At 35.8% G+C, this 12454-nt stretch overlaps 1 protein-coding gene across 1 annotated transcript in view; it reads right to left on the bottom strand.

The window, feature by feature from the left end:
* Window positions 1-12454, bottom strand: part of GRM1 (glutamate metabotropic receptor 1) — a 504561-nt gene that overhangs the window by 100619 nt on the left and 391488 nt on the right. The window contains exons 5-6 of the mRNA XM_049789321.1: window positions 4696-4942; window positions 108-276 (exon numbers count right to left, since the gene is read on the bottom strand). Of these exons, the coding sequence (XP_049645278.1) occupies window positions 108-276; window positions 4696-4942 (416 nt within the window). The remainder of the gene's footprint in view (window positions 1-107; window positions 277-4695; window positions 4943-12454) is intronic.

Genomic DNA, 12454 nt, shown 5'->3' with positions numbered 1-12454 from the left:
TTGACTAAGAAAAAGAAAATAAGAAAAAATGTCTGTTTCTTTATGGATGAACAGGCAAGAGGGATCTTCAGGGACATCATCCAAGGATGCCTTTGTTACTGACTTACCTTAATTTGACCCTTTAAGCAAGGCTCACTGCACACAGATCGGACCATTCCACTCTTGTTCATCTGGATTTTGTAATCATCGATGTTCAGCACTCCCTCATGCCAGGTCCCAACATGCACATAGTCATAGCGGTTAGCATCAGTGTACTGTAGATTCATGATGTCATACCTACAAGGGAAACAAAAGGTGTGTCTTGGAGAATCTGGATAGCCACAGAATGGAAAGACATTTTTCAAATAGATAATAGAGAAGACAACAAAAAGCTATTTTCATTCCATGTCTTAACATGACAATTATTTTTATTTCTAGTATGTGAATTCCCTTATGTATCATCCATATTTAATAGAGTATATATAATTTTATGTGCTCTCTTTGTTTATTATTTTTACTTATTTATTTGGTAGTTTGTCTATTACTATTTAGTGGTGCTCAGGACATAAGGCCAGTGCCCTTGCTCAAGGTTAATAACTACCTGCTGTAATATTTCTCCAGCCCTTTTCTTTGGGCTTATTCTTGAAATAGATAAATAAACTTCTGTATGAAGTTGATCATTCATGCTTTTAAATCAATTAAGTCATTTTAAAGACAGTAAATATTATTAAATGGTCATTTTTAAACTTGATATTTTTAATAAAAATTGCCTTTTATCTTCATTTGCCATTTTCATTAGGTTGTATTAAAAGAAGTGAGCTTTGCAGCCTAGAATATTTATAGGTGTTAATATAGCAAGAAATCTGAAAAAATACATCTTTAATCAGCAATGATTGAACATTCTGAGCACTGACATTTAAACTAGTCTCTTTCCTGATTAGGATCAAATCATTTTTGTATCTAAATAATTGATGTCAGGATATTTTTAAATAATTTCAAATGTTACAATGCTATATAACAGCAACATCTACAATCATCACAGCAGCCAGAGTAGTTCTAAGGACCAAAACTCATGATTTCCCAGTGTGGTAGAGTGCTCCAATACTATGGAAAGAGCATAGTAGTTGGCATTAGAATGTGTAAGATGTTAACATTTTAACAGTAGAGTTTAAAAATTACTCCTTCATGTCAGTGGTTCGAATCCTGGCATCCCATATGGTCCCCTGAGCCTGCCAGGAACGATTTCTGAGCTAGAGCCAGGAGTAACCCCTGAGCATGGCTGGGTATGACCCAAAAACAAGCAAACAAAAAGTAATTCCTTCATAATGTCACTAATTTCTCTAAACTTAAGTTCCTGTGATCATTTATTGACAAGCTTGTGATAATTATTGCACAGTTATAACACATATATGTGAATGGTAGTGATACTGTCTAATTCAAATATGTAATTTATGAATACTGAAAATAATTCATTTATATTACTTAAAAACTGAGAAAGATCTTTGTGTTGGTGTAGTCAATTATTGATCAATCATTGCAAAATATCTGGAATTCTTTAGTCTTTTTTGGCATGTAATTATTAATTCTAAGTAAGCTAAACTCATGAGGTAATTTCCGGAAAATGTATTCTTTCTTTTTCCTTCTTATTCTGCAATAAAAGTGGAATTTTTTTGTTTTATTTTGACTTTGTGAAGGCCACATCCGGTGATACTCAATGCTTACTTCTTGCAGTGTTCAGGGAGCATTCCTTGGCAGGACTTGAAAGAATGTTTAGGGTTCTAGGGATTGAATCTGACCTGGCCTCATGCTAGGTAATGCTTTTCTCTAATACTAGTGCAGAACTCTCCTTTTCCTGTTTACAAATATTAGAATTTTGCTCATTGATTGTGACACAAAGAAAATGGTGGCAATTATCTCCTACATTTTCATCTTCCTCAGTTCTCTTCCTCCCTTTCTCCTACTTAATCCATCCTGGAATTCTTCCTCTTTACACACTCCAGGAAGCCACTACCAATCCATTTTAATTAGAGTCAGACAACTAATATTATTTAGTAGATTTAGTGTACATATTTAATTCGTTCTCTCTCTGACAAAGTAGTTTACAGCTTTCACACCTAGATCATATTCTAGCAACTTCTACAACAAGCTATCCTCTAAAGTAAAAGGGAATTCTGAGATAGTAAAGGAAGTAAGAAGAGAGAATGGCACACCTGGAGTACATTATTCACCTCTAGGTTGTTTTCACTTTTTACTAACTGAGGGTTCTTGTTCTCTTTGATGCTGAGATACACAGAATGTTCTTTAGAGCTACTCTCTGAATGATAACCTAGTGAGTATTTACTGTGGGCTGAAGGCTAACACTTATCCTGCTGATCAATGAACTAATCTTCACCTCCAATTTTTTTTCTATTCTGAACTCATTATAGTTATAGAACTTGCTGTGAATGTTCTGTGTGTTGTTTCCTTTTCTTTAATGTTTATGTTTTACTCCATACTCTGTTATTAAAGCTCCATAGAGAATTCCAATGAAAGCTTAACTGCAATGTTAGCTTTAAAATATTTTCTTCTATAAATCATTTCCTAAGGCTTTTATTTCAACTTCCTCATTTGCTCTTCAATAAGAGAAATCAGTTCACACTTCATTAACATTTAGAAACTGGAAAATTCACAATATTTTGGTATGAAACACATTTTTAAGAACCTCCAAAAAATGAAGGTTAAAAAAAGATTGCTGAAAGCTACCAAGGGAAAAATACTGACATACTAAAAAAGAATATATCCCCTGTGTTGTGTGTTAATCAACATTGCTTTTATTCTCTTGACCCAAGGTTTTTTTCCCAGCATGTAGGCATCTGTTTGGAATATTCTCATGCTGTAAATTACATTATAGCATTTCCCAAATGCATTCAGTTTATGTTGCATGATAATTTAAATAATTGAATCATGACCAAAATCAAGGATGGTCGTGTGACAAGATACAGAAGCTGAGGGAGGTGATTAAACACAGCAATGAAATATGGATAATCTGGTCAATTCTAAGCTGCAGGAAATGATCCCTGAAAAAAATAGACCCCAGAGAAAGCTTATGATTAAATATGTAAATAAAGATGACAAGAAACAAACTAAAATTTTGTGCCTGCATTTTGGATGACAAATAGAGTGGGGAGGAGGAAGTATATATCTGCTGAATCTAAAATGCAGCTGGCCCTGTGCTCAATAAGCACATTGGGTACCTTATAAGATGAAGTTGGGATTTCATTCCAAATCTGCTTATTCACAAGGACTTACTTTTTTATACCAAGTTTTACATCCTTTAGAAACAAATTTTCCAATGGAATCCAAACTATATGATTTAGAGGAAAGAGTGATGATTGGTCTGATAGAGTCTTAGTTCCAAATGTTTCTCCTGCTATCATTTTCTAAGGTGCTAAATATCTGGCAGCTGCCTAATTGCCCAGTTCCTGGATCAGCATCTCATCCTTCTCACTTATGTTTCCATATAAATAAACTTCCACCTAATGGGTACTATAAAGCAAACATTAAAATTATTACTATAAAATGCTTGCATGACATATCTTCCTAAGGCTATCATGTTTTAAACATGGAGAATTTACTTAGGCCACAGAGGGACTTTCTAAACATAGAACTTTAAGCTTATATAAAATAAAGACACCTGTATGGACTTAGAGTCTAATGATCACTTATAGAACCTTTGGAATGACATAGAAGGCTTTCAGCAACTTTATCTAATTTTAGGATTAATCTAAAGACTGTGCAGTATGGTCTTAAAAATGATAAGAGTCTTATTTAGATGTCTTTGTCTCTAGCAATTACTCTGGCATAGTTTTTTAAACTTTCCTGGCACTTAGTTTTCTCATCTATACAAAGAATAATAATATGTCTCTAGCAATGAGAAAGAAATGATTTAATAATCCATTTTAATACAATAATTGTTTTTCCAGAATGCTCTTTTTCTGTGAAATAACAAACAGAAAAATAACAAGGATTACAAAGAAGAAATATTATGGGCATATTGAGCAGCATTTAAGCTGAGAGCACTTTCCTTTCCCACTGCAGGTTTTAAATATTCTGCAAAATCCAATTAAATAAACACAATTATTTCAAGTCTTGACTTAATTTACCATATACCATTTATATAGACACATATATGTATCTATACCATTTATATATAGACATATAATATTCCTTATAAATAGAGCTCGTGATAGCAATGGAAAGAGATATAAGATATCAGGGACGGATGTTAACTTAGGATGAAGATATATGTAGAGCTTGATTCACTTTCTCTATAACAGTTAAAATATTAAAATATTTTACTATCAGTATGGCATTAAGACCAATCAATCAGAAAGATGCTGCCTGATGCTCTTCGTTCCAAGGAAAGTTCTACTTATTGGGTATAATTTCTTAGGTTCATGGAATTGTAGAGATCCCAGGCATTCCAAGGGATAGGTTGCGCTAACAGGCAAAGGAAAAGCGAAGGGTAAAGCATTGTGGTGTTTATTGATATGAATTCTAATGTCTTAGAGAGCAGTGTGGTCTTTGGTGATTTTCATATAACATTAACCATGTATTTTTAGGTACCTAAATTGTAGTAGCTGAGTGATACCCAAAAATCATGGGGCTAGAACTGCCATCATTCTAGTTTAAACAGGACCATAGGTACAACTGATATGAGAAAAAAGATGACTTTACCTCCCTGGAGCATCCCCTTTCTCATCAAACCACACCTCCTCTCCAGACACGCCAATAAATGTAGACTTGATGAGGAAGTCCAGGAGTTTTCTGCCATCAATAGGCTTCATGGCATCGCAGAGCCCCACATGGCCAGGACAGAGGGCCTGGTGCATATTTTGCAGCCCGTGTGCCATAGCATAGATGGCATTGATGACAAACCCCATCTTGCTGTCTTGGACATAGTTTTCTTCCAAGCTTTCATTGCCTATGATAAAAAGAAAATAACATTTAAAAGATTATAATAAAAAATATGGGCTTGCAAGTTTAATTATAAGATACTCTATTGAATTATCAGAAAGAAGCAAATAACCATTACATAGCTGTGCTAATATTGATCACAGCAGTTATTCAAGCTTTACTCTTGTGCCTAGTATAAAAGCTCTAGCATAATATTTATGAACATAGCTTACTTGGATTTTTTTTTTACTATAATATTGTGATTTACCAAGCTGTCCACTAAACAGTTTTTTTCAAACATTAAATTTTCTAGCACTAATCCAACCACCAGTGTGATCCTTCTTACCTACTACCCCATCAGAGCTGGGGTACTGAGCTGATAGTACTAAGCTTTAGTGCATATATGGCTGCATGGTCTAGGGGCTATAGAGCTGGAATCTTTTGATAGTTTGGGAATGTTTGGTCATTTAATGAAGTTCAGTTGAGCTGTTGAGGGTGTAAATGAAGGTTGCAGTACCTTCAGGAAGAAAGAAGATTCAGTGGCACAATGACATATTTTTGTTTTTGATTTTAGATCAGTTGTGGTCTGGGACATTTTTATGTTAAGAAGTTGTGGGTGGGGGCTGCTGGATTAATTTGTCAATCAAACTTGATAGATAGAAAAATAAAGAACTTTAAAATGTTTTAAAGAAAGTCTAGCTGATGGAAACATAGTACTCAAAAAGACATATTTTAAGTCTATATCATGGCACTGGAAAAGAAATTTTAAGATTCTATAGTTAATTAATAAAAAAAATTATAGATCAGCATATGCATTCTCTAACCCCTGATATTTTTGGATTATTCCTTTTCTATCTACTGATATAGTGTATTATATTGTTTGTCTTGCATATATTAAACAATCCTTACATCCCAACTTGGTCATGGTGTGTGATCTTTTTGGTGAGTTGTTGAATTTTTAGAATATTTTGTTGAGGAACTTTTAATTAGCTTTTATCAGGTATCAGTCAATATTTATTCTTTGTGTGTGGTATCTTTCTCTGATTTTTATATCTCAGTGTAAGCATCATAGAAACTTTTTGAGAATGTTTCTGCTTCTTCAGTTTTATTAAAGAAAATGTAAATGATAATGATAAAGAAATGATAATGATAAAGAAAATGAAAATTTGAAAATAATTTAATAAAATAAGTTAATTTAAAAATATAAATTAATAGAACTTTTTAAATGTTAAAAAAACTCACTTTTGAATCCATCTGGACCTAGTGTTTTGTTTTGAGAATACTTTTGATTACCATTTTATTTTTTCTATAGTTCTGTTCAGGAATTCCATATATTCTTGGTTAAGCTTTGGGATTTTTAGGAGTCCAGAATTTATCCATTTCTTCTAGGCCCCCTAATTTTGTGGTATATAGATTCTCTAAGTAATCATTATATGATGAATCTGTGGCCTCTGTGTGACACCATTAGCCTTCCTCTCTGATTCAGTTTATTACAGCTCTACGCCTCTCTATTTCTTTGTTAGTCTAGATAGTAGTTTATTGATAATTTATATTTAATAGAACCATATTTTAATTTCATTAATCTATTGGATTATATTTTATTCCAATTCATAATTTTCCCTATGTATCATAATTTTCTTCATTCTGCTTGCTTTGGTTTCTTGTTGGTCATTTTCCAGTATCTTTAGTTATGCTGTCAATTATTCATATGGTCATATGGGCCCCTTCTCCCTTCTTGATGAACTCTTGCACAGCTTCACAGGAAGTCCTAACCTAAATTGCTGAATGTTAATACTGTGAAACAAACAGGGACTTGATGCTGAGATGATCGGGACTAGGGCTGGGTGGAACCAAGTCAGGTTGGCCAGCAATATTCCCCATCCCCTTCCATCCTCTGATTTTATTACTGCAATCAGGCATTTCTCTAAATGTACTAGTATGTCTATTTACTAGTAACAATTGTAGCTACCATTTTGAATGTCTGTTACATCAGATATTCAATTATTGGACTCTAAAGTTCCTCACAGTTCTTATCATTAAAAATTAATTTTACCTTGCATATGAAGTAGAGAAATGGTAAAGATATCCAGATGCACCCTTGTTCCTTGTTTCTCCCTTGCACTCAGTGAAAATATGGATAAAGATTATATAAATCTACAGAAGAAGCGCTTTTCCACTGAATAAGAACAGTGCCTACTACTTATACCAGTATTGTTGTTAGACCTGATTTGGGGACTTCTCCAGAGGTGCACAGCTGTCTCTCAGATTAAAAGTATTGGAACCCAATCTATTAAAAAGCAAGTTAGGACAAAAAGCTTAGTGTTTGCCTGTCAGTATTTACCCTGAGAGCCAGGAGGCTACACATGTGTTTTCAAGGAATATTTGCAACTCAATGCCTTCCAAAAATAAATAGCAGCAGCTTGTGTATTTGTGAAATATGAGCTGAAGGCATGCCTTTCTCTTCCTTGCTAGTTCACAGGGTCAGCACAAGAAGAGAAATCTATTTTCTCAGTATAAACTAGTGTCCGAGTAGGTATTACAGAATAGCAGGAAAGAGAAGGAAAGAAGGAAAGAAAGAAAGAAAGAAAGAAAGAAAGAAAGAAAGAAAGAAAGAAAGAAAGAAAGAAAGAAAGAAAGAAAGAAAGAAAGAAAGAAAGAAAGAAAGAAAGAAAGAAGAAAGAAAGAAAGAAAGAAAGAAAGAAAGAAAGAAAGAAAGAAAGAAAGAAAGAAAGAAAGAAAGAAAGAAAGAAAGAAAGAAAGAAAGAAAGAGGGAGGGAAGAAAGGAAGGGAGGGAGGAAGGAAGGAACGAAGGAGGGAAGGAACGAAGGAGGGAGGGAAGGAAGGGAGGGAGGGAAGAAAGGAGGGAGGGAGGGAAGAAAGGAAGGGAGAAAGAAAGGGAGGAAGGAAGGAAAGAAGGAAGGAAGGAGGGAGGGTGGGAGGGAAGAAAGGAAGGAAGGGAGGGAGGAAGGAGGGAGGGAAGAAAAGAAAGAAGGGAGGGAGGGAGCAAGGAAGACAGGAGGGAGGGAAGAAAGGAAGGGAGGGAGGGAGGGAGGGAGGGAAGAAGGAAGGAAGGACAGAGACAGAGAGATAGACAGAAAATCATTCTGACTTTATAGGATCATTTTCTTTGCTTTAGCATCTCTCCCAGATGACTGTGCAAGTATTTTCTCATCAACAAAAACAATATATTACAAGTTCTCCTAGCTCTTCGAATCCAATATTTTTTAAAATCAGCAAATAGAAAACCCAAACTCATAATATTGTCACTTGGTGGGAAGGCGAAAACACTCATTCCCTGGGGTTAACTTTCTTTCATAACATTTGTCCCAAAGTTATTATTGAGAAGGAGATTTTATGATTCACTTTTGATGCATTAACTGTTATAACCCACCAAGGTATCATTAAGGCATTACCTTTTCTAATATACTAAATGGAGTCAAATAATTGTAGTTGACTGTGTTTATTGACTTTAAAAAGAATACCTGCCTAACTGCTTTCCAGCAGATTGTGAAAATAACTACCTTGATTCTAAATAGTAATCTTGCTCTTATTTCAAAAGCAAAACAAGAACTATAAATTGCTGCTTTGCGCAACAGCACAGTGAGCCTCTACAGGGGTAGAAAGAGACAGTGCAACTTTTTAGAACAGGAAATTCTTGGTGGCCTGGAGAAGAAACCATTACCATTTTGAATGACTATTCTGCGGAGCATAGCAGGTAAACTCTGATTTAGGCACATCAAGACTGAAGGGACTTTCCTGCTGGAAAGAAGGAAGGAAGGAAGGAAGGAAGGAAGGAAGGAAGGAAGGAAGGAAGGAAGGAAGGAAGGAAGGAAGGAAGGAAGGAAGGAAGGAAGGAAGGAAGGAAGGAAGGAAGGAAGGAAGGAAGGAAGGGAGGGAGGGAGGGAGGGAGGGAGGGAGGGAGGGAGGGAAGGGGGAGGGAGAGGGAGAAGAGAAGGAAGGAGTGAAGGAAGGAAGGGAAAAAGGAAGGAGGGAGGGAGGGAGAAGAGAAGGAAGGAAGGAGGGAGGTAAGGAAGGGAGGGAGGAAGGAAGGAAGGAAAAAGAAGCAAGGAGGGAGGGAGGAAGGAAGGAAGGGAGAGAGGAAGGAAAGAAGGAAGGGAGAGAGAAAGGGATGGAGGGAGGATGGGAGGAAGTAAAAAGGAAGAAAAAAGGATGGAAGGAAGGGAGAGAAAAAGGGAGAGATGGAGGAAGGAAGGAAGGAAGGAAGGAAGGAAGGAAGGAAGGAAGGAAGGAAGGAAGGAAGGAAGGAAGGAAGGAAGGAAGGAAGGAAGGAAGGAAGGAAGGAAGGAAAAAGAAGCAAGGAGGGAGGGAAGGAAGAAAGGGAGAGAGGAAGGAAGAGACAGAGAGGGAGGGAGGAAGGCAGGAAGGAAGGGAGGAAGGGAGGAGGGAGGGAGGGAGAGAGAAAGGGACAGAGGGAGAGAGAGTGGGAGGGAGGATCGTGATTTGCATGCTGCCACAGCTGGTTTAATCCACAGTTGCCCACATAGGCATATGAACCTCTGACTACCACCAGAAGTTACTACTGAGCATTAAGCCAGAAATAGCTTCTGATCACCCCCAAAGAGTGATCTCCAGAACATTTCAAGCTCTGCCTACTGCTCCTTCCAACCCTCAACCAAACTATATAAATAAATACATCAAGGGCTATAAAGAGAGTTTAAGAGCTGCAAATATGTTGTCAATTTAGTGTTTTTGTGCTTAGTCTGAGCCCCTTATGAGTGACACCTGAGCACTGCATGAGCATGAAGAGTAGTCCTATAGTACACCCGGTTGTTGGCCCTCCAAACACACACACACACACACACACACACACACACACACACACACACACGATTCATGAAATAAATATGCCAGCAATCTGTTTTAACATGGCATGGAAATTGGGCAAGGTTTTTAAGTTGTCAATTTATTTATTTTTAAAAATGCAAAAGATGGGGCCGGTGAGGTGACGCTAGAAGTAAGCTGTTTGCCTTGCAAGCACTAGCCAAGGAAGGACCGCAGTTCGATCCCCTGGCATCCCACATGGTCCCCCCAAGCCAGGGGCAATTTATGAGCACTTAGCCAGGAGTAACCCCTGAACATCAAATGGGTGTGGCCGAAAAAATTCAAAAGGTATCAGATTAACTGTCTAATAATCCATTTCTCCCTATAAAAGCAAATTTTATATCTTGCTTTTCTAACCACATTTTTGATACTCTACAAAATCATTCATAAATATTATGTCTTTCAGTCTTTGCACAACTGTCGGATAAACAATTTACAAATAGAGCAGAGAAATTTGTCTTAATTAGGGAGATATATTTCTCTTTCCCTTCACTTCCTGTTTCTTTGAAAAGTGACTTACTGGTAATACCTCAGGTGTTTTGCCTTATATAAGAGAAAGAGTAGTCATTCTTGTTGGTTCACTGCCATCATGATCCCTTCACTCTCCTTTAGAGTACTTTAAGTACTTGATAGAACTTAGCATTACAGATTGTTTCTCTTTCTGCCTATGGTAGATGTGATCAGTCATTCCTCTGTGCTAATGGCTAAGACAGATTAATCCTTTACTTCTGGGGTAAAGTACTGAAAAGTCTCCTTTAGCCATACATTTAGTTCTTAGCATTTGTAACTTTCCACTGCTCCTTTCTTTATCTGACAGCATTAAATATTCACTACAGAAATGTATAATATCAATTCATATCAAAATAGAAAGGCTATAATTATTTTATATTGTTAGCATATCAAGCAAAGAAAATGAAATGCATGCTCCTTTAAATTACCAGAGTATTAGATTAGTTGAAGTAAGATTAATCAGGTCACTTTTTTAAATAATGTCCTCAAAAGTCTAAAGTGCCCTCAATTTTTCTTGAAGATTTAGTCTGCTAAATACTACTCCTGGGAGATTTGTTTTAATATTCAGTTCAACCTAGACTCCTCCATATGTGTCAGGATCTGTGAATTTTTTCTATCTGCTTCTATATTTTACTCTTTCCTTAAAGGTTTTCTCTGCTCACATCACAGAAGAGTCTGACCCCTGCATTGTGTATTCAGTTAATTAAAATGTAAATGAACTCTTATATAGGATGGAAGAGTAAAAAGAAAGGAACATTCCATGGAGCATAGGCTATTTTCACTGTTATTATTAGATAAGTTTCTATTGCTTAAACTCACTTACATTTTATATATATATATATTTATATATATATATATATATATGAACAATGCAGACATTTTCCTAGATACAACATAACTAACTATAGTTTAAAGAAAAATTCTTCATTTATCTGACAGATGATGACCAGGATGCCTGAGAATGTATGATAATTCAAAATAAGACTTCAGTTTTATGAACACATCATTGCAGTTTCTCTAATTCATATTTGGAATAAATTGTTTTGTGTTAAAGGCATATTAAAATAATTCTGCTATGTCTACATAATGCTGTGGATTAGATAGTAGCATGCAGTTGACCTGCAGATCTCCTGTTTCTTTGAAGAGAATAAACGATGATCACTCATTTTGAATCTTTGCTATTGTTATTTATTTCATACAGAAAAGTCATGTCATTATAAACCACTTATTTCCCCTGGAATAACCTGTCTATGCAGGTCTCCAGTAAGCAGTTGGCAAGTAATCATGGACACAGAGTATGTTAGAGAAATCTTGCTGCTTTAGTCAATGTGGGAAGTCAGACTTGTTAAAATTCATCAGGAATCAACTCACTTTTCAGCATCCTGCTGGGTCAGAATCCTTGCCAAACCTATTTCTCTTGGCTTCTTTCAAATTCTACAAAGGCATATCTATACTTGATACACTAGTTCTACTGATTCACAAGTGGTAAAAAAAAATGTGTTCTTTTAGATATCTGATTTGGTTTGTGATTAAGTGTTACTATTGTCTTTTATTAATTTCCTGTCAATGATTTGGCACTATTTTAGTATCTCAAGTTTCATTCTGTAGTGTTCACTGAGAGAACACATCGGAGAATGAAGTTCACAGAATGCAAGAATTATTTGTGAAACCATCACATTTATGTCTTTTTAAGTTTAGTGCAGCGTCTTCCTGTAATCAAACTGTAAATAAATATTATGTTACATTAGCATTTCAGATTAACTTTAATTATTGACCCCTTTAATAAAATATAGTTCTAAAATATAACAAAATACTGTAAGTAAAAACATACTTTGAGAATATTAAATGATTTTGGTTTTTTGTACTTTTTCCAAGAATTCATATGCCAAATAGCTAGTATTCACCTAAAAATAATGTGTTTTTTTTACAAGTATATATATTTATATAGGGTCATGTAAAAATTTCTTGGGTGAAGGGATTGCAACTAGAAAAAGTTTAAGAAGTGCTGATCTCGGGGCCGGAGAGATAGCATGGAGGTAAGGCGTTTGCCTCTCATGCAGAAGGTCATCGGTTTGAATCCCGGCGTCCCATATGGTCCCCCGTGCTTGCTAGGAGCAACTTCTGAGCATGGAGCCAGGAGTAACCCCTGAGCAACTGCCGGGTGAGACCCAAAAAACCAAAAAAAAAA

This window comes from Suncus etruscus, chromosome 15 (assembly GCF_024139225.1).
Source record: "Suncus etruscus isolate mSunEtr1 chromosome 15, mSunEtr1.pri.cur, whole genome shotgun sequence".
Taxonomy (NCBI): Eukaryota; Metazoa; Chordata; class Mammalia; order Eulipotyphla; family Soricidae; genus Suncus; species Suncus etruscus.
This window is presented reverse-complemented; position numbering and strand designations above follow the sequence as displayed.